Here is a 23,514-nt window from a genome sequence, read left to right on the forward strand (position 1 = left end):
ACAAGTCAAAAGGAAAACAAACTCAACCTATTAGTGCTGAAACATGACCTACTTTTAAATTGCTGTCAGGTGAGGAATCTCCTCCAGATTTTAACTATCTGCTTATTTTATGGAGAGCTGGAGGAATATGACAGCAGTTAGGAAATACATTGTTCCAGCCCTCAGATACTGGAAAACATATTTTGTGTTGTGGTTTGTCTACAGAGCTCTACTTTCCATTTTCGAGAAGCAAAGTGAGAAAGGTTAAGGCAACAAAATTGCATGTGGATAAATATATATATATACACAATGAGCAAGAGTGATTGGGCTGATTTACTGACATCTCACATAAGGAAATGGATAAATCAGGGAGTAATTGCTTCTTTAAAATTAAACTTTTGAGTTATTTAATGCATACTGTGCATATTTTAGTGACTTTTTTTAAATGCTGTTTTTTTTCACAATGAAATCTGTGGTGAGTCTGTTGTATGTATGGATTCCCATGTGATGACATCAAATGATTGACTGACATAGTGGGCACAGCTGAAAGAGTTGGAAGGGACCTTTAAAGGTCATCTAGTCCAACCACCTTGCAATGATCAGGGACGTCTTCAATTCAATTAGGTTGCTCAGAGCCCTGTCCAACCTGACCTTGAATGTTTCCAGTGATGAGGCATTTACAACCACTCTGGGCAACCTGCTCCAGTGTTTCACCATCCTCCATAGGTCTTTTTTAAAATGGCAAGGAGCACACTGTGGTGTGATCAAGCTGCTAATACTAGATTATTCCTTGGCTCCTGTGGAGGTGCCAATCAAACTGTAAGAGCTCAGAAGATTAGAAAAAAGATGTGCTCATCTTCTTCTCATCATGGTGTTTGCAGACCTCAGCAGAGCACTAGAGATATGAAAGTTTGCTACAACATTCCTTAGGATTTGATTACATGGTGGGGTTATCAGTGCAGGTTGCTTCACTCCAGATACGTGCCTCATAAACTGTGATGGCAGCACTGGGGGAACATTGGTGTAGCTGGCAGGTCCTAGGTCTCCTCCACACACCACTGCCTGTGGGACAAGCGTAGATGGAGGCAAATGGGCTGCTGGCATTTGAAGGGCTGTCATAAGCTGTCAGTCAGTAAGGTTTAGTCACAAGAGACTTAAAACCTAAGGTCCTTTGTCATTTTGTTGCTATTAGTGCTGTCACACTTTTTACAGCTTATGGAACCAGGGGAAATTTTGAATATAATGTTGAATATTTGAATACAGAATGAAATTTTTAATAAAACAAGACAGCATTGACCTCAAAAAATCAGGGACCTCAAAAGACCTCCACAGTAGGGATTCTATGAAGGAAAATGTCTCCAAAAATTTTAACTGCCAAACTACACTACATTCTTGAGTTGAGATTTCCAGAGACTTAATGCTCTTGTCCCAGTGGAAACAGAAGTCTGTTCTACAAAGCACAACCTTACTCAGGTTGCTGCTCAGCAAATGTCATATGAAACTTTTAACGCAGGGAAAAAACTCTTCTAGTTTGCTCAGTTTGGTTCTGAGAGATGACCACACCAATTTTGCCCAGACTTTTCCAAAACAACCCCTCAGGTTGTGGGGCAGCCCTCTGTGCAGCCACCACCACAGTGGTGATGAAGAGCTGAGGAACCATCAGCCCCCCAGAATAAATCCCGCAGCAACATTGCCTTGAACAGCACTGTCAAAGGAGAGGGTGCTAACACTCATCCATCCTTCTCTACCACATGCACACAACTGTGTTCTAGAAAAATAAGCCAAAATTAATCCCACATCCTTTTTTTGGTGGCCTTGGACCATATATTTATGTTACCGTCGGATTTTAAGGTGAGTGATTTAAAGCTACAATAACAAGGAAAGTCCTTGCCTTGTTCAAGCTATATATTTTATGATGTGCTGCAAATGACAAAGCCAGTGCAGTTGTATCCTGAATAAGGCAAGTTTCTGTAGGACATACAGTATTTCTATAGCAATTTCTGTCCCTGCCTCATTAACACCTTAGATTATTGGCACAAGGAGAATTTTAATCATGTACTTATATTTGCAAGAGTTCAGACTGAATAATCATAATGTTCCTTTCTGGGTCTAAAATCTATTAATCTGTTTACTCATTTTCTTTTTATGTGTTACATCATTTGAACAATAAGATGAGGGCAACTAATTTCTCTGACCAGGTTTGCTTTCCGGTTCTCGTGCATTTTCACAATGCAGAGGAAGCTTAAAGCCAAACAGAAAAGCCCTGCATTAAAAACAAAATAAATTTTAAAAATGGAAGTATTTTCATTAATAAGAATTCCTTCATTAGAGAAAAGTAATACTCAAAGCCAGAACTTCCCAGGAACGGTCCCTTCAGTCTTTCTTATCTCACCTCACATTTCCAGCTTTATGCCCCAAAGACTGAGTTATGTGATTTTTCTGATTCATATTGTAGGAAACCGTGAACATGTAACTTCTAATCAGTAAGCTGTTCACAATTCAGGGTAATGCTCGTATTTAACTTATTTTTCATATTGGCTTGGGATGCCTCCTGCTCCAAATTTCTGAAATCAGCCCTCTTCATCAGGCATCCCTAATCTGCAGGTTTAAACAGTATTAACTAGTGCCTAGGGACACCTCTGCCTTTCCACACTGCTTCTTCTAACCCATCATGGTGGTGCTTTGATGACTTGTCCAATGGAGGCCTGAGCTGCAGTGAAGCATCAGGTGAACTTCACATTACTCCTGGAGAGAAAAGCCTACAAGCTCTGAATAACTTTGATGGGATTCTTTGCGTAAATCTACCACTGATGAGTTCATCAGTAAGACTTTTTATAAAAAGCAATTAAACGGTCAAGTAGTAAACAATCCAGAACAATTCCATCCTGTACTCCAAAAGAGACAGAAAAGAAAAACGTCATTGTTTTGCCAAATGGCCAAGAAGTCAAAGTGATATTTCAAAGGGTGTTATTTTTCAAGCTCCTAAAACAAGCAGAAAGGTTCCTACACTTGATAACAGTGGGGGATGCAGGGGTGAATAAATGAGAAGATATATCTGTACATGCAGATGGTACCAGCAAGGGAAAGAAAGGGTAACATGAATACATTAATATCAATATATGACTAAAATCTTTTGCATTCCAGCATATATTTGTTCTTTTATTCATGGATTTATTTACCTGAAGGCTAACATACATAGGGATGTCCCCTGCCAGGCAGCCCCGCTGTGGTGGTGGTCTGGCAGGTACATGGTAGACTGACCTGCAGCTGACAGAAACATCAGAAATTCAGGGAGAATGGCTCTTGGTTTGTGTTTATGAGTTTAGGAGCCTTAAATTATGAGTGAGTTTTTGTTTGGTGATCGTCTTTAATCAAAAGTTTTATTTGAAACTTTGGACATTCTGCTTTCCTGATGGTACTGCAAAGGAATTGGTTGCTTCAGGAAAAGGCTGATCACATCCTTCCTCCTCACCTGCAGCAGGGGCTGTTTTCTTTTTGTTTGCCAGTTTAGCTCTTTCCTGATGAACTTTATGGTGAAATGGGTTAATGTAAAGCAAAGGTGTAATACTAACACCGAAATGTTTCCTCATCTCGCCCAAGTTACATCTGTAAATTAGAAATTACAAAAATATAGAAACTGTGTAGTGACAAGGACTGACACCAACCCTTGAACAGAGCCTTAATAATTATTAGGACACTGCTAGAGTGACCTCTTCTTTGTCTCTAATGAGGATTATGAGGTCTTCCAGGGTCCTTTTTTACTCTCTGTGCAGGGTGTTCAGCCAACACTGGACACATACAGAGCCCAAATAATGAGGTAGCTCATCCATATACACAAAACCATTGACATTTTCAAAGTTTTTTGAAACCTGTCCTAAAGTGAGACACTCGGTGTGGCAGCCTGTGCTGGAGGTTTGGATCTACAGTTAAACACCGAACTGGGAATAAACAAGAGGCAAAATCCACAAATCCAGCCAGGAAAAGAAAAGATTAAAAATATAACAATGGACACCAATTCTGTTTTTAACATCTGTCTCTGTTTCCTTGTTCATATTCATTAGAGCTGGGCAAATTTTCTATAGCTGACCCAAGACCAGAGGATTGTGAGAGTTTATTGCAAACTCCAGCACCAGGCTAGATCCTCTGAAAGATTTGCATCATCTCCATGACTGATACATGAAGTCTCCTTAATGAAATGCTAGATCCGGAAGCTTTTATTTCAGGAAACCCTGGAACCAGATTGCAATCTGTGTCTCCCCGTCAGAATTACAGATTCTGTCTTATTTTTCATATGGTCAAGTTGTGTCCTACTGCTCCTCTTCAATCTGGGTTTTGATGGTAATGCATCTTTCTTGTATCAGAAATAGTGTGGCCAGCAGGACTAGGGGAGTGATTGTCCCCCTCTGCTCGGCACTGGTGAGGCCGCACCTCAAATAGTGTGTTCAGTTTTGGACCCCTCACTACAAGAAAGATGTTGAGGTGCTGGAGAGTGTCAAAGAAAGAAGGGCAACGAAGCTGGTGAAGGGTCTAGAGCACAAGTCTTATGAGGAGTGGCTGAGGGAATGGTGGTTGTTTAGCCTGGAGAAAAGGAGGCTCAGGGGAGTTGCTTTCTACAACTACCTGAAAGGAGGTTGTAGCGAGGTGGGTGTTGGTCTCTTCTCCCAAGTAACAAGCGATAGGATGAGAGGAAACGGCCTTAAGTTGCGCCAGGGGAGGTTTAGATTGGATATTAGGAAAAATGTCTTCACTGAAAGGGTTGTCAAACACTGGAACAGGCTGCCCAGGGAAGGGGTTGAGTCACCATCTCTGGAGGTATTTAAAAGACGTGAAGATGTGGCACTTAGGGACATGGTTTAGTGGTGGACTTGGCAGTGTTAGGTTAATGGTTGGACTCGATGATCTTAAAGGTCTTTTCCAACCTAAACGATTATATGATTCTATGATTCTTAGTGGGGTAGAGTTTGTGGAAGAGGACATTATTGTATGTCCTGGCTGTTTCATTGGGTCAGGACTGAGAGTTTCTGTCTTTCTCTATTTCCTGCAATGAGAAAATGGAAATAATGTTTATTCTGGCCTTCCTCATGTTGATAGTCAATGATATGTACTAAAGGCACATAGCCTCAGGTAAAAGATATAGTAGAAGTGAAAAGTATTCATATTTATGGATGGATGGATTTGGGGTTTCTTTCATTCTAAACTAAATGAATCTTCTCGGCATTGTTTTGAAATTTTTTCCTATATTCCTGGAGCCAGGCAAGGCATATGCTGGGGTGTCCATGTGTGATGTGGACACCCAGCTCAGCTCCTTCTCCAAGTGCTGGTCTTTCCCCATGTTGTTTGGTGAACCAGGGGAAAGCCACTGTTTGGTGGCCGAGCAAGGACCAAGGGATGGAGCCGCACACACCTTGCAGGCGGTCCCAGCACGCATCCATACAGAAGCTGCAGCTGCAGCCACTTTGCTGGTTTTTGCCCAGCTCTGAGTCCCTGGACAGGGGTAATGCTACTCTGGATTGCGGTGTGACACTTGAGCTGTTCCCAGGGTTAAATGCTTTTCAAGTAACTGCACTTGGCTACTCCTCCTCTGACTTTTTCTTTGCTAAGAAGCAAGATTGAAATCAGCAGGGGAAAAGGTTCCTTATGTTGTTGTTTGGGACAGTGTGTCCAGCTCCATGAGCCAGTGCCAGCTGCAAGACAGGAGCAGTCCTCTTCCACTAATGAGAAATCCCTGTACCCTCGCTTTCTGGTCAGAAAATTTTGTCTTAAATTTCTTGAAGACAAAGACCTAATCCTGCTCTTACTGCCTGCAGTTTCAACTCTTGCCTCCTGTGCACTGCTCAAAATTGCCATACAAAGTGCAAAGCTGGTGCTGCCAGTAAAAAAAATAATAAATTATCCCAAGACTGGAACAAAGAACTTTCAGCAGCACTTTGTGAGTGCCCAGGTCTGTTCAGAGTAGGATGCCAAATCCTGTCTCAGCAGGGTAGAGAGAGTTGGGATCAAGACCAGCTTTAGACAAAGAGGCTACATCTCCACCATGAGTTTAAAGCTCAGATGCTCTCCCACAGCTGCCCTTGCAGGTTTGCTCCTGGAAGAGCATTGACTTATGTCAGTCCTTGGGCACCATACTGGGAGCAGCATTCCCAACGACATTACAGTTGAGTTAACCCTATTTTGGAGGATAAAAGCCATATGGACGTAAGCTCCATATGGAAAGTAGCCATGGCCTTGGGTGCTAAGTTACAGAGTATCCCTGGGAGGTGAACCCCAGCCATAACTCTTTCCCCCACCAGGGAGACTCTATAGGTGACTGCAAACATGTAATACAAATCCCATATACCATTACACAAAGTTACGATACGAATAAATAGGAGCACAGATCCCTCAACTCTCTGCATGTACCTGGGATGCTGTTGACAATCTGAATAAGCAAGTGGCTGCAAACTTACCAGCTGTTCCTCCTGAGTCCTTGGATTAAGCTCTGGTTTGCGATACATCATTTAAGAGGTTGCAAATATTTTCCGTGTGTTGAAATAAAATTATAAACAGATTTAGCCTGGGTACAGTAGATCCACTGGACTAAATTTGACTAAGAAAAGCTTTTGATTAAAGAATGAAGCTTAAGGGGGATAGGGATTGAGCTGGCATGGAGGGAAATTTTGTCATTTTAATGAAAAAATTTTTGTGGAAGTATACTCTCTGCAAACATTGAAGGAGAGAGTCATTGTGCAGGAAAGCACGTGATGTAAATCAGTGTCTGCTAAAGCAGTCCATCTCTTGAATATAACAAAAGTAACTGTATGAAATTGCAAAACAGCACGCACTGCATTTTCATGGGGAAATGTGCTGTATTTAGTTATACTAATTACTGCGTGGGCTCAATTTTCAGTGCAATCAATCCACGGGAAACAAAAGGGCTGCAGGGGAAATATAAAAAGACAGTCAGCTAATAAGAGCCAGATTCAATAAAACTGTGTCTGCATTCAGTGAACAGCAAGGCAGAGGTGTGTCCATTCTCCCTCGGCAAGGCGCGCAATGGGTTGGGCAAAGGGTGTAGGGCTGAGAGGAGCTTGAAGCAACACCCTGTGTATATATACATATGTATATATACATATATATATGATAAATAAAACTCCTGTTGTAAGAAACTAGGAAAGAAGGGTTTTTAATTCAAGTTTTTCTGTGCAATGTTCAGGGTGTCATCTCAGCACAGGTTGTTGTGCGATGCAACTTCTGCCCGTGCAGCCTCAGCCTGCCATGCCTCCTTCCCCGCTGTGCCAGGAGTCACAGGCTCTCCAATTCAGTACAGTACCAGGGGCTTACCCCTGCCCTGCTGTCAGCCCAGCACTGCTGCTCCAGCCTCTCTCTGTCAGCAGCAAGCAGCAAGCCCCAGGGCTGCTGGCTCGGCCAGGGGTCTCTTGGGTGGACTTCAGACCCTGGGTGAACTTCACCTTTACTGCAGAGTTTGAGTTTGATGCCAATATTTTAGAAAGCTATTTGGTTTGTTTGCCTAGCACTTAATAGGAGGATTATCTGGTTTATTTTTTTTCTTCCAAGGTTGTTTTTCAATTTCGAAGTTGAATGTGTTCGTCTTTAGCAGTAGCCTTCTCTCCCATTCTGGCTCCAAACTTCCCTAGGAAGTGACTTCATGGCATTATTCAAGCAGATTATTGCTTGGAGTGGCTGAATTACCTAGTGTTCATACAATGGCAAGCTCCCAGACCATATGTATTTAATGACTGTAATAATTTATTATTTTCCCTTTATTAGGTTTGTTTTTAAAGAAAGTTTTACTGTGCTATTTATGATATGCTAAGTGGTGCAACTTGCTGAAAAAACATATCGCATACATTTTATTTTTTAATAGGTTTTGCTTGTTAAAATTGAAATCTTTTATTTACCCTAGTAGGGCAGTTTTTTGCTGACAGTTTTATTATTTCAATTACTCAGACATTTCTTTCCTTTTTTGTTTCCCCAGATACTCCTCCAGGGGGTTTTAATGTGTCCATTCTTTATTTAAGATTGGGTTCAGAACATGTTATTTCTAGCAGGGCAGAGGAAAAGCGTACTATAGCAGGCATTAAATAGTGGGATGTCAAGGTTTTACTTTCTTTCCTCTTTGAGTTGTGGAATCCTTTCCCCATCTGTGTCATCTGGTGATTAATTGCGCTGATAATCTGCTCTCCCTCATCAATAACTGTCTGCTACCAGTGTTGGGCAGAGGCTGTGCTCTGCCTAAAGAGTTTGTGGATGCTGATAAATGAATGTGCATGTATGAGTAAAGGGGGGGACCTCTGAGAGCATTTAAAATTGCCAGAGACAGAGTCGTTTAATAAACTAACACTCTATGGGTACTGGCAGCTACTACTGTATGCATTTCACTCACTGGTGGGAAAAGGAGAGTGGCACCATTCCTCCAGGGAAAAACCTCAGCCTTGCTTGGGGGAGTGAAAAGTGAATCCCAAGGGATCCTACTAGTAGGGAGCCTTACAATCTCAGTGGGCCAGCACAGCAGGAAGGGCAGACTGAATTTGCCTATGCAGAGTTCCCTAGGGTGGGACAGTGTGGAAACTGGTGTCTGCTTCCCTGGCCCTTGCTGGGGGATTGTTGTGATTTCCCTTTGCAAGTTTTAGGGAGTCTTTGACCACTCTCTGATGTGTGATGGATTTTACTTTTCATTATAGCATGACCAGTCGTTGGACTATGAGAAAACCAAAACAAATGCTTGTTGGGACAGTGGGAGAGCCCCCAGAGCTCCAGATGGGCGTGTGTTTGGACTGCCTGTGGCCAGGGCATGACCTTCACCATCCTTTAGTGAGGTAGAAAGCACATTGCAAAGCATGTCCTCACACTTCTGCGTCCCGTCATGTTTTCCAGAGTGTCTGGGGGAGAGCTTTTCGACCGCATTGTTGAGAAAGGTTTCTACACTGAGAAGGACGCCAGCACCCTCATCCGGCAGGTCCTGGATGCCGTCTACTACCTGCACCGAATGGGCATCGTGCACAGGGACCTCAAGGTACAACCACGGTGTGACTCAGTCCTCTGGGCAGTGTTAATGAAGGTTGCATAATTATGTGAGTCTAACACATGTAAATCCAGCCTCCACTGGGACTGGCTGTTTCATAAGAGGGATGCTCTGAAGGCTTCATAACCTTCCATCATAATTGGTTTTAATGAGGACAATCAACACTGTTACAATGGGAGTTTTGCACATATGATGTGGGGAAAAAGTCATTCATTAAGACCCGAAATGTTACATTAAGGCAGGAAACTCATCTCAACTGGGATGTGTTTACTGCTGTGAAGTATCTTGCAAATTTGCTGTGCTAAATTTACTTTTACTTAATAATAATTAGTAACAATAAATAGTGTAGGAAAGTTGAATGTTTTCCTATCGCGTAATTTGGACCAGTGTTTTTGCAGCCACTGTTAACAGCAAGGACTCTTCTAAGGAACATTGTGTGCCAATGTGAGTTTTAGATAATTTTGATTTCAGCTGTACTGTGTTATCACATCAAAAACTCTCAGCTTTTCTGGTAAAAAAAAACCAAACCCAACATTATTTCTGTATTGTCTCCTTCCAATATCTTAAACTGTCAGTAAGATAAGCAGAAAGGCTTGGATTTCATAACACACAGCTAATCCTCCCCATCTTTAGTATCTTAAATAACAAATTAGCAGAAGACAGTAGAAAAAGATATAAATGTCAAAAGAAAACTGTGGGTTCAGTTCCTGAGTTCTATCAAAGTTTACTGCCAGAAATAAAGAATTCAGTAAATGAAATAACACTTCTGTTTTTGAAGGCATGCTCCAAACAGGAGTTTCCTTGGATGTTGTTGTTGTGGCTTTGAACTGTACCCATGTAAAGAGAGGGGAATTTGGCTAAACAGGTCATATTGTGTATAAAGACTTAATGAACATTAGTGGAGTCAAGAGCCACAAGGAAGTTTTCTTGGGTTTTCTGTAAGGAGGCACTTCCATCTCCTACAACCTTCATGTATCCTCTCAGTTCCCTATGTTCTTACGCTAAAGTACATAGAAATATTCTCATATTTATTAAGAGTTCCACCACATTTCAATATGGAAGCATCATTTAGTATTTTAACATGACCAGCTTTCTCCCAAGTTCAGTTCGTAGGAAATAACTTAAGGCTTCTTTCTGCCACCAGTGTTTTTGGAGGGAGGTCCAAGTCCTCTTAATTCAGATACTCCATTGTACAAGCTCTTAATATTCATTCCTGTCTTCATAATTTAAAGAAAGGCTATAGCTCTCACTTTAAAACAGATTAATCTTATTTAAAATTCCTATAATAAAATATGAGATCTGGTAAATGGGAAGTGGATTCATCAACAAATTACTTCCAGACTTTATGTAAGGACATGCTGAATTTAGGTCAAAACAACATTCCCAGTTATATTTTGGGGCAAAGACTAGCTCTTTTTCTCTTTCTTACTTTTGTTTCCAAGTCTTTGTCAGTACCATATCAGTTGTTAAAATGACTCATAAAATATGGTATATGAGGAACACCTGCTGTGAATTTCTGTTAGCACAAACATACCATGATGGCAAAAATAGGGATATAATAAGGCTTTTTATGATCTCAAAATATCAAGATAAGTGTAAGTTTCAAATTGTGAACCCCAAAATGAAACTCTGGGAAAGAATCCACTGTATAAAAATAAACCCCATGAAACATCTATAACAATTATTTATTGTAATTATGTGTTATTCAGATACCAAAATAGTACTTGCTGTAGTTAGGAAAAGCAGATCTGGGCTCCAAGTCTCTAATCTAAGTAACTCAGCAGCAGATAACAAGAGATGGCAGCAGATGAAGTCCAGGATGTACAAAAAGACTGAAGGGCTCAAGCAGCTTTGCTTCATACTGAACCACCTTGTTATCACTTTTAAAATTAATCAGCTTGAAGAACCAGACTTCTTTGAAAGGAGTTTTAAACAAGATTAAGTTTTAAATGGGTGGGTTTCTTGGGCTTACTAAATATGAGTAAGTGGGAGCCTGAGGTGAATTAGCAGAAATCGTTAGGAAATAATTGTTTTCCCTTAATACTAACTCTACCAACCCCTCAGCAGAGCAGAAGTGCTCTAGTAACAATCAGGAGTAACTCCAACCAAGAGCAGACCATGGCATAAAACTAACTCACGTGGTGCCTGAAAACAGTGTCAGCATTATAATAGCCAGTTAAAGCACTGGACTTATGAGGTATCATAAGAAACATAAATGGTACAACTTCATAATTATTTTTACAAATAGAATAATTTCCCTTTCTGCCTCAGTCCCAGCTGGCTCACAGCTGTGGATGCAGCTTGTAGATCTTCTCATGGCCATTGTTTCCCATGGATAAAGCCTTCACTATGTGGCCTCACACTGGGGCCAGGGAGCCAGAAAGTGCTTTAACCTCCACTTGAGGCTAAATGTGAACCTCAGAGAGGGGTGGAGGCAACGTCACTCCCCTGTGTTTCTTCATCCCAGCTTTCCCCAGAAGTTACAGGATGGAGGAGGGAAGATAGGTACTGGTGCTGCTGCAGGGAAATTGCTCCTCCTTACAAATCCAGGCTTGGATGTGTCCCAAGGAGTTTGATGATGTTGTGTGGCTGCAGCTACTTCTCGCCATTTCCTGGAGCACACAGTGGGCTGACAAACAAAATGTGTTGCATGCGGGTGAACGTTTGTACCAGCTTCTGGGCAAGAAGTCCACACCAGGGTTATGCTGAAATATTGGGTATCCATCACTTTTATAGATGAAGACCCCAAGGTCTGGGTGGTGCAATGGCACCCTGTTACTCCCAGGCTATGACAGTGCTAGCAGATGCTGGACCTTTTTGCTAGCTCAGACATTAAGTAGGGGAAGAAGTGTGCCTAGCTAGAGCTTTGCTGTGTAGTAGTAGCACATTCAGAACATATGGATGGAGGACTATGCTGTAGCATACGCTGTAGCAACCTGTCTGATGTCGGTATAAAGTCACAGGGCTTTGTGGAGTGACTCTTGTTTTCTCTCAGCATAAAGAAGTTGCTGTGCTTAGTGATGTAGCATTTTTCCCTAATCAGCTCTAGCTAAAACATCCTTGCTGCAACTCTGTTAACCTTAAAGCCATTTCCTCTCTCATAACAGTTTATTTCCAGTGGAGAAGATATAAAAATTCTCTCATACCAACCGTTTTTCTTTTTCTTTTTTTAAACGCTGAATAAAAATTTTTCATTACATTAACTGGATTTACCATATTTACCTGCCTTCAAGTGAATCCTTCTGTTTTATCACTCTGAAGTGATGATATGTCAGACACATCTCACAAGTAAGGGATGAGCCTTAGTTCTTATTTGTGTTACCAAAGGAGAAGTTTGTTATCCTAGGAAAGTTACTCAAAGGTCAAGGTGTCAGCTTCTTCCATTAGTTGCCATACAGGAGTCTGGAGTTGTTCTCCATATAGGTTGTAAGAGCAACTCTTTAGGATTTAGGGGGACAAAACTATATTAGTGTATGATGTAACTAAGGACTATATTAAATCAATTCATCAACCAACAGACGTTGTTACTGGACTTACATATTCAAAACCCACTTTGTTTGTTCTCCTTTCTAGCCTGAGAACCTGCTTTACTACAGCCAGGATGAAGAGTCAAAAATCATGATCAGTGACTTTGGATTGTCAAAGATGGAGGGTAAAGGAGATGTGATGTCCACAGCCTGCGGAACTCCTGGCTATGTTGGTAAGAGGTTTTCTTATACTGTTCATCCACTCTATCCCGGCTGCAATACAGACATATAGTGAAAAGGGAGTAATACTAGTTTTGCAGTGCCACTGGAGATTTTACAGATGTTCATTAGAAATAGAGATTTCAGAACTTGCTGGTGCTCTGCCTTGTGTGCTCTTCTCCTTTGGGTCCCCATCCTGCAATCCAGCTCAGGGTTTGTGGGATTTACTTTCATGATTTCAATCCTTTGCAAAATGAGTCTTCTCAAAGACACTGCCTGTAGCTAAATTAGGAGCACATGAAGAATAGCCTCAAATTCTGCAAGCACCTATAAAACCAAGAAGCTTTACCTAATTTAACATATTATTTTAATCATAAAGGATAACATTTGCCAGATTCCCCTGACAGCAGACAGTAAAATGAAAGAGATACATTTATTCAGACTTATTCAGTCATCCTCTGTTACAACCATGTTAAGTTACTGACTCCCAGATGTCAGTATGCAAAAGCTCTTTAGATCCTCGGGCTTTCCTGGACAGTATCAAATTGTTTCTTATCATTTCTTCTATGCTCTTCTGTCCATTCAGTAGTGATTGTATCAGGCTACTGATCAGCAGTGTGTTTACCAGCATCCTTTTAAAAAAGTTAAAGTAACTGAATGTGAGAATTATATGGCAGGTGATGCCAGGGTCTGTTTGAGCAAACCCTGTTTAAAAGGCTCACTTTGTGCACAAGGCATCCAGCCTCTGCCTCCTACAATACCAAGCTAGTCAGCTGAGATGGCAAAATTAATCTCTGGGGTATCCATGAAATCCATTAAACTAAAATGACAGTCTCTTCCCCAGCTATAGATTTGTCTCAAATCTTTCCAACAGGAAAGACTTGATGTTTTTCAGCAGTCAGAGGCTCCTTTTGCTTTGCAGCTGCCACCTCACCTGTTTTCATAGCTCTGATGATACCATGGTACAAGAACTCAAACAAATTATGTGGTGATAACACAGTGATGCAGATTTGTCCCAGCAATACCTTTTTCTGGACATTATCTTCATGCTGCACAGGCACACTCTATCCTGATAATATCAGGAAAAGGAGCAGATTTCTCTGGTTTCCCATTGTGAAGCTATCAACCCATCATTTTTTTTATTTTAAGACATATGAGTCAGGATGCACTGTATACAGCCTGACTAGCTGTCTTGTGTAATCACACCAGACTGGAAATCTTCCAGATCACTAGCAGGAATTGAGCTGAGACAGCAATTTTCATAATTTTTTGCTGTCAGCTCTTCTGTCCTTAATTAACATGTTTTATTTTGTTCTGAAATGGGCACTGACTAGAATAAGTCTGCGAGACACAGGGAGGCTCAGATGATATTTTCTGAAGCGCTAATGAAAATGAGGGAACATGACTCTGCTTGGGCACTGAGTGATCTCATATGGCCTCTCAGCATATCCATTTACATAAGAAAACTTGCTATTTTGGAGAAGAAGCTCTTGGAGCATGTGACATGAATTGTAGTGCTTTCAGAGATGTTTGAGAGCTCTCATTACTCATGGTCTGGGCGCTGATAGCTACACAAGTGCTTCCAGGCCTGTTGTTACCTTACTGAACACAGGATTTACTCATCACGGTTCAAGAGGTCATGGCCGCTTATTTCTGAAGTGCTGAAGTTTTTCCCCTCTCTCATAAAGAAAAGCTCTCTAAATATTTGTTCTATTTCTTTTTTGTACAGGAGACAGCTCCTCTTCAGGGCTGCTTTTTTTTTTTTTTTTAATATAATTGGTTGCCCAGACAACATTTTCCAAGCACAGAAAATTTTTGCTGTCAGTCACTGTGGTGATGCCCACAATGGGCTTCTGTGAGTGTTATACCTGATGACATGGCTTCTGCATACATGGTCTGCAATTTGCCCACATCTGAAAGCTTTCATGCCTTCCAGCATCACTCCAATTTGCAGCACCTGCCTAATGCCCTCAAATAAATGTAAGAGACCTTCCTCCTAATGGCACAACATCAATATATGTCCTCATCTGGATTGGGACAGACACATGCCACAGGGCTGGCCCATGAAGTGTCCTGTCTGTCACCTCTTTTTGGTTTTTTTCTCCATCCATTTTACCTAGGATTGAAGTAACACTCAGGGATCCATCACTTAAAACTCATTTCCTGGTGCTTTTCTTTAAAGATATGTAGAACAACCCATTTTCTAAGATTTTATGAGGAATTAATTATTTTTGCCAGTTTAACCACTCTGCTTTTAAATTACTGGAAAAAAACTTAGGCACCTATCACATGTCAAAGGCACCCAGGGCTCTGTTAAGAAGTCATTAGCATCTGCTACTATTTATACTTCATCTCCAGAAATGGACCCAGTCGGATCCCGCTACGCAAAGTGCTGGACAAGCTTCTGACTTGGTAGTAGACCTGATCTTAACTCATGTCTGGTGCCCAAGTACTTGCAAGCATGCAATCCCCCCTGTCATTTTTATCTAATTTCCCTGATTAGGATATACTTTCAACTCTTTGTGCTTCAGTTTTTAACTCAAATTTTCATAGTTTCGTCTCCAAAAAACAGTGGTACCTGAGACGCTAAATTCCTGCTTATGTGGTTCAGACATTCACTGAATAAGGGAGGTTGTAATTATAATTAAACTTCTTAATAAATATCAGTTTTCTTTCTGAAAATCAAAGTATTACTTATCAAATTAGAGTATATCTAAAATGTGTATAACCAGTAGTGCATTAGCACATTAGGTTTTAAGGCTCTGCCTTACAGCTGAAATTACTGTCAGCAGTTTCAGAGATATTTTTCGTTCAGGAGTTTTGTCAGAGATTTTGGTCCTATGGTGAAAAGATGACAGTTAGGATAATTTAACCCAATTGGTTGAGCCACTTTTGTTAAGATGCAAATCTTAATGTTTATTGCCTGAAGAGAGAGTCTGATAATGAGAGAGTCTGATAACCTCTTCTAATGAAAAGATCTTCGATTTTCTTATCTGCTTATCATTCTTATCTCTCTCTGCATTTCTTATGGAAGGAGTCTAGGTGATGAGCTGGGACTAGACATCCAACTTTTAGATAGCCCCTTAAACTGGTTAAAATGAGACTGCTTGTGTGGCTCATTTCATTGCAAATTAGGTGTGTGGACTAGCTTGCATGGAACCCACCCCATCGTCTAAACTGGAGAAGTGGTGTTTTCAAAACCCTGAGTGATCTGTGTGATTATGGGCAAGATGTGTATAAGCTATTACTGATTTATCATTTTAAACATCATAGGTTTGGGCTGCTCAGCTTGAGACCATTTATAAGAACTTGATTTTGATGAAGGAGGTGTGCAAAACTGCCTGAAAATGAGCCATCCTTGAAGTATGTTAAGTTGGGCACTCACCAGGAGGTGACTCCAGTCACTCAGCAAAAGCCCTCTAAGAAGATTTGGGCTGTTTGGGAATTAGGTCTCACTGACTGACTTTCCATGGGAGCTGGTCTCTCAAAAGCTTTGGTTACTTCTGCAGATGGGACTTAGACTTGCAAGACACTTAGGAGCATTGAAAAGTTTGGAAAAAATGTTAGAAAGCCTGTCTCGGGCACTCTGATCTCCTTTTGCAGAAATGCTGAATTATGAACTGTGTTGGTGGCTGGTTAATATCTTAATCCTTTTGAGATTTAAAATTCTTGCTCTGAGTCCCAACCCAACTTCAGATAAAATTTTCTTGTATTTCCCTGTCGTAGGAATTGGGCTGGGCCCTGGATGTGTGGTTGGTCCCTGTACACCCCACCTCACTCACTGTTTTGATTTTCTGTAGTGCTTTTATGAAAGGTCATTTCACAACTTCCAGCTCTGCCAGAAATCCAGTAGCAATTTCAGATCGTATCAAATCCATGCATTTATTGTAGCCCTGCGCAACACCAAAGCATTTAAGTAAGCAATTCCATGCTGAATTTTGACTTACTCATTATCCTTTGAGTTGAAGGTCTGAAAATATTCAATAAACCTTTGGAATATTCTTATTAGCAGAAAGCAACTCCAGGAGTTGTTTAGGCAGTAACATGTGTAATAAAGTAAAAATAAAGCATGGGAACCGCTCTCACCAGGGTTTGCTTGTGACATTGTGATTGTTCAGCTCCATTGTCATCTCCTGAATTGGGGTTTGCTTGTGTGTGGTTGTAGCTGCGTTAGGTTCCATGACAGCTATCTAAATCTGACTCAGCAACATGAAATAGGGACAACAGGAGCACAGGAAGCCAGCAACACTGCACTGAAACCCTGCTGTCCTTCAGAAACAGCCCCAAACTTCAAAATCTTGGCCAACTAGAACAAGATGAACACTGGAGGACTGTGTGAAAGAGGGAAAGAAGTTGCTTTCATCCCAGGAGTCAGTGGAAGAGGAACTCTGGTCTTGTGATGAAGCTGCTTCATATACCTCTTAACTTGTTTGCACCGTAAGGAAGGCACTTTGTACGGTGGCAGAGGAGCTCACACTGCTCTTGGACTGTCTTTGGCTTCAGGAGAGGGGCTGGGTTGGCCCTTCATGCATCTAACCATCTTCTCAGTAGTGCAGGGTTGTTCCTCTCTGTCCGTCTTCTTGAGGTGGTATCTTCAAGAGTCCTCAGCTATGGGACTGGCACCTTCTCCCTTTGGTATCCCTTACAAACTCTGCCTGTTTCTCACCTTCCCTCTCAGATTTCATGGCCACCTCGTACCTGTGCAGCCCATTCATGTTTCCCCTTCTTTACTTGCGGGATGTGCCTACGTGATGGAATCTGGCACTAAAATAGTTACCAGCTGAACTACTAGTCCTGATTGCACCAGGCCAATTTGCTTGGCCAGCTGAGCTATGTCCCTGCCCAATGTAAGCAGGTCCCTGGTTATTTTAACCTTGTTTAGCTCTTTCTATTCCTCCCACATTTACGGCAGCCTGCTGATTTGTCACTCCTATGGGGATCTTCAAAACCATCACCCTTTGTTCAAATGCCTCTTTCCTTCTGGCATGCAGCTTGTGGGAAGCCATATAAACCACAGAAAATAACATTAGACTGAGTTCTTGTGAGACAGCAGAATCTGCTGGGAGTAGCACCATCATGGGAGTGAAGGAGAATCACTTTTAAGTATGAGGCTGGTATGAAGAACAAGCACCCTCATGACTTGTACAGTTTGTTCAACAGGCTTAAAGTATCAGAGCAATCCCCATCACTTGAGCTCTTTGCAAGAACATGGATTGCTGGTTTTGGCATCCAGCAGCTGCATTTTTAGGGAGCTTATTAGCATAGATGTGCTCACTGGGGGTAATGGCACAGTGCTCTGAAAGGTTTCCAAACATTCCTGTTCTGTACCTTTTCTTAAAACCTCCATTTGAAACAAGCCTTTTAATGTTTTCTCTTATTAAAAGCAAAATGTAACTAAAAAAAACCCAACCCCTAATGGTAAAACTGCAGATCATCCAGCCTGGGAAGCACATCTTCATGTACCTACGGGTGGAATGAGGCCCTGGGACCATTACCCAACATTTTGCCTGCCACATGTTGCCGGTAGCAATGTTGATTTGGCCCAAAGTACAGTTCCTGGATGTGGAGGAAGGGTCCAGGTTTGCTTCATTGAACTCTCTGTCTCTGGATGACCGTTGTGTAGCATTTGAGCCCACAGTGATTCCCTGGGGAGTGCGATACTGGAAGCCTTTGCTCAACTGGCATTTCCCCAGTGCCAGAAATGGGAGCTTTGCTGTTTTGTCTCCTCAGCCGTCTGTGTTGATCCTTTAATGCTGTCAACTCTTGGATTTTTTTCATTGCGTCTCCTGCTTTTGCCTCTTGGCACTGATCTACTGTCATTTCTGAGAGCTCCTCTGACTTGTTTTTCAGCTCATTAAATATTTCCGTCTTTTCCATATATCAGAGACAGATGATGCTTAGCTGTGTTCTCCTGTTCCTGTTGCATGTCTGCTCTTTGGAACAAAAATCAAAACCAATCATTTGGCCTTAAAATAATTACTTAAACCTCCTTCCTTTCTTCATTAAAGTTTACCAAAGGGGTAAATAGCCTCACATTTGCTTTGGGCATCATCCTGTAGTGTTCTTACCTGCTTCACAGCCACCATCCACAGCAGCAACTGTCTGTTATCAGTGCTCTTCACTCATTTAAACCAGAAAGAAATGCTCCAGCACAGCTTTGCTGTTTTAAGAGGGAGAATCTTTACATAGTCCACATCCCCTTGTCTCAGATTTGTTTTCTGTTATGTTAATGTGGCATATCTGTATAACGTCAGGAGCTCACTAGGATCCATGGTGCTCAGGATCCATTTGCATGATATTTTCTTTGGGGGGTATAAGATGTATAATATTTACCAGTCTTGAAAATGATGTAAACATAAGCAGACAGTTAAAGGTAGAAGAAATATGTGAATAAAATGATGGGAATTTGGAAGGACTAGGGAGTTGGAAGACATCTAATCACCTAAGGACAGGGGAAAATTAACTCCCTTCTGCATATTTTGTCACAAAATTTAGTCACAAGGGATGAAACAAAAAAGGAAATTGAGTCTCACAAATTCTATCTGATGCGCATTTTGGAAAGATTCTTTTTAGAGGAAAACTTGGAGCCAAATTTTGATGAATCAGAAAAGAAAGAGTCAGATTAAGGGACACAAGAATTGTCTGGGAAGGTTGTTTTGAGAAAATGGAGGAACAACTGTTTCATACAAGAGAAACGTACATTTGCCAGACTGTCCCGGCTTCTCAGGTTATCTGGGAGGTAGTGGCAGGCCAGATAGGATGGCTCTCCAGTGCTTTATTCTTTCATCCCAAGTTTGTCTTCAAATTCACCCCAGCTGGACTGACTAGCACTGAGCTGACACACAGACCCTGACCTAGCCATTGGGAAAGGAGTTACATTTTGGGAACTAACTGTAGTTGCCTTTTATATTTCCACAGCTCTGTCCCCTATTGTAGTAAGAGCATTTTAAGCTTTATCTTGATAGACTACAGCAGCATGCTTATGTCCTGGAAGGAGTCAGGGGCTTCTCTGAATTGGGATGTAGGTTTCTGCCAAGCACCTAGGGCCAGGTTAGGAGCCATTCATGCTAGGTACAGTGGAAAGAAACCTCCTTTAGCACATAGTGGATAGATGTTGGAGTATTCACACATTACAACAGTGTATTAACAATATATGAACAGAACCACCATTTTAATTTCTTATACACGCAGTGGTCCTAGTTCACTGAATGACTTGAAGACTGGGGTAATATTTACCCTGTGCTGCAGATTGGGGCATATCCCAATCTTCAAGAGTCTTCATAATCTGGCTGTCAGCTGTATTTTTACCCATATTCCCCTGGATTTTCTTCCTTTTTACAATGTGTCCCCAGTGTGACTTGACCCTTTCCATCATTCTGCTGCTTGTGGAAATGCAACCTGGATGCCCTCACCTGCCTCGTGCACTGTCTTCCCTTCAATCCCTTCTATAAGCTCCCATACCCAAGGACACAAAGACTTGTCTGTTTCTCATTATTGCTTCCTGTTTCCTTCCTTGCTGGCAGCTTTGACCTTAGTTTGTTGACTTGTCTTGCTTAAGAAGATAACTCTTTGAAGAGTCTTTACCAGTACACCAAAGCATATGTAGCAACTCAATGTGAGGCTCAAGTTTTAACACATTTATGTGCTTCACAATATTTTTGACTGCTCTTAAAGTAACTAACTGCTTTGGTGTTGGTAAGACTCCTAACAGAGGAAGGTGTAACCCCAAAGAAATCTTTTTGCTGGGACTTGCCCCTTCATGATTTTTTTTGCAGCATTTGAACTCGAAAGTACTCAAAGGAAATACTGTACTTTTTAAAACCCAGTGTAGCAAGTCTGCTTTAGGAATGCCACAGTCAGTGATTTCTTGCATTATTGTGGACATTTTGTTTTGAAAAAAGCAAAAGCTTCTTTACATGAAAAAGATTAGAGTCACAGGGTTTTAAAATTTATGTTCAAGCATTGGCACTGAAAGGTCCCAACAGGGAAAACATAATACTCCAGACTCCCAAATAAAAAAATGCACCTTTTTAACTCTCACTGGTGTAAGATAGGAAAGCAGACCCACAAAGAGTTTCAATAAAAGCCAGGATCTCACTTCTAGCAAAATTCAGACTATGGTGGCTGAAGGCGATAGAGGCAGAAGGCTCAGTTCCTTTGTGCATGTGTCCAATTCCTGCTACTTTTTGTTTCTCTCTCTGCGGTGTCTGTGTTCCCAGGGGCGGAAGGACAGATGACTCCCTCTGACTGACATCCAATAGGCAGCTGTTGGGAGGTGTGACAGCTCTCTTTCCTCTCCTGCAGATGTAATTTACTGCCTCCCTGACATCCTGCACTTTCTGAGTTGCTTCTTGAAATCCCCAGTTTGGCAGCGCAATGGAGCTGCAAGGCTGTCAGGGTGAATGTGCATCTCAGCACTGGTGCAAAGCTTGACCTCATTTTCCTCCAAGTCTCCTAAAGTTCCTCTGACAGGGAGGTGATGGCCCTCTGCCTCTCATGCATTTTTCTGTGCTTGGTTTTGTTTTCTGTCCTTGGAGTCAGAAAATGGGGAATTTGCTTGACTTTAAGAATTGTCCTTCTTTGTGAGAATATGAGCTTCAAAAACATCAGGATATTTGCAAATGCAAGGGCTGTATGTGGAGGGCAACACAAGGTCTCAGGGAGCTTCAAGTTTCAGGGTCCTATCTCTTGACCACATTCAAATGTTTGGTCTTGTAACATGTCCTTGTTTGGCTTTTTATTTTCAGCTCCTGAAGTACTGGCCCAGAAACCTTACAGCAAAGCTGTGGACTGCTGGTCCATCGGGGTCATCGCATACATCCTGTGAGTATCTGTTGAGTTTTCAATCACAGGTAGCTTTGGGACGTGCAACATGGTCTCCCACCATATAGTTTGCTACTTAGTCTGGGCCAAAAAACTTAATCTCTGACATCCAGGATTAACATGAACTCTGGACACCTCCCAGTTACATAAAGGCTGAAATTTGGGCAGAAGTGGTAGGAAATGAACCAGGACTTCAAAAGGCAAAATCCTTGCTCCCACCTGAACTATACTGTGTGCAATAGTATGGGCTTATCCAGGTTGTGACATTAGTTAAGTTATTACATCCTCTGCTCAGATTAGCTTTTGACAAGAAACAAATTTGGCCATACCCACAGAGCACAGCACCGTGTCCACAGGTGTATCCTGAAGGGTCTCCTCTCTCAAGGCGTCACGGTAATGGCTTTTTGTTCCCTGGGAAGGGTGCAGAGGGACACAAGGGGGGAAGAACTTTTCATGTACTGCAGTGAATTATTCTCATCAAAACACAATACAAAGTACTGAGACTTTTACTGAAAATGAGGAATCATTTTCCTTAACACATCTAACCATCAGGTCCCATACGTGAGGGTGATTTGTGCCCTGTCAGTTCTGTCACTCTTCTATCAAGCCATTAAGCCTCTGCATTCTTGGCTGAGATTTGCTTCTCTAATGGGGCTAATTGCTGCTCAGAGGAGTAGGGATTGGTTGCTTGAGAAAGCTGCAGGAACAGGACTTTTGTGCATTCTTCCACTTGGTGGATAGATTTCAGAACTTGTACATTTATGGAGATTTAGTTCCTGTCCTCATTCAGTACTTGCCACCCTTCTTCACAAAGGCTTAATAGGCTAATTTAGATTGGAGAGAACCTCAGGAAGTCCTGTCCTTAGGGTCAGACTAGGTTGCCTAGGGCTTTATCTGGGTGGGTCTTGAAATGTTCTGAAGACAGAGACTGCATAAGTCTGTGAGCAACCTGTCCCACTGCTTGACTGTCCTCATGGGGAAAAGGTTTTTCCTTATATCCAGACTTGTCTTCATGAAAGGGGCAGCCAGTACTCTAGATGTGGGTGCGCCTTCAGTGCTTGAGCCATGGAAGTAGGTAAGCCACCTCCTGCACCAGCAACAACACTTGGAAGGATTGGAGAGATGTCCTGGCCACTGTGGTCACAGGGATATCCTGGTGCCAAGGGTCGTTAGTGCTGTCCAGAGAAGGATGTCCATAACATTTCCGGGCACCATCATCTGAATCCAGCTCTGTATGCACGAGTATATAAAATCACTGCTGATGTTTGGATTGAGAAGAAAATGCAGAACTTGTTGTCTGTGAACCTGTAGGAAGACTCCCTCTAGTTTAGGTGCCTGTCCTGATGGGGTAGTCTGTGCTCAGGGCTCAGGTCTGTGAGTCCATGTGTGTCATTCAAATAACAATTGCACAGGTTGCATCTGCACAGCCTAGCAGACTTTGAAGTAGGAGCTATTCATGTGGGTCTTCAAGAGGTCAGGCTTTTGCCACGGGCTACTCAGGGCGACCATGCAGAGCACACCAAGCCTATTCCTTTTGTGAAAGAGAGCACAGAGCTGCTGTGTAGCTGTTGACTGCTGCAGAAACAAATGTCTTTTCATACTGACATTAGCAGTGCTTTCCCCTTTTTTTATTTTTCCCTTTTACACAACTGTCACAGTTATACAAGACTGAAGGAAAAAGCAGCACCAATGAGGGACAGCATTAAAGCATTCCTACTTTGTTCCCTTTCTCCTTATGCAAACATTTCATGGCTTGTCAGCATGAATAACTTTTTGATGGTGTAGTAGAACTATTTTTGCCAGGACAGACCTCATTGCTGTACTATCCACTCTGTGCAATATTCATTCTTTACATTTTCATTTAGTCTTGAGCATAAGTTATATGCTACCCAGAATAGCTTTTTTATATTAAGATAGTATATGAAGGTTTTATTTATTTGCGAGTATGTTTATTTATTTAAAACAAAGTCCCACCTAAAAGCATTAGCTTTATGACTGGCTTTC

The 23,514-nt window shown here is 41.8% G+C and overlaps 1 protein-coding gene across 3 annotated transcripts in view; it reads left to right on the forward strand.

The window, feature by feature from the left end:
- Positions 1-23,514, forward strand: part of CAMK1D (calcium/calmodulin dependent protein kinase ID) — a 230,115-nt gene that overhangs the window by 173,801 nt on the left and 32,800 nt on the right. For all 3 annotated transcript variants that reach the window (XM_074869782.1, XM_074869783.1, XM_074869784.1), the window contains exons 4-6: positions 8,854-8,992; positions 12,575-12,701; positions 21,435-21,510. In XM_074869782.1, coding sequence (XP_074725883.1) covers positions 8,854-8,992; positions 12,575-12,701; positions 21,435-21,510 — 342 coding nt within the window. The remainder of the gene's footprint in view (positions 1-8,853; positions 8,993-12,574; positions 12,702-21,434; positions 21,511-23,514) is intronic.

This window comes from Strix uralensis, chromosome 5 (assembly GCF_047716275.1).
Source record: "Strix uralensis isolate ZFMK-TIS-50842 chromosome 5, bStrUra1, whole genome shotgun sequence".
Classification (NCBI taxonomy): domain Eukaryota; kingdom Metazoa; phylum Chordata; class Aves; order Strigiformes; family Strigidae; genus Strix; species Strix uralensis.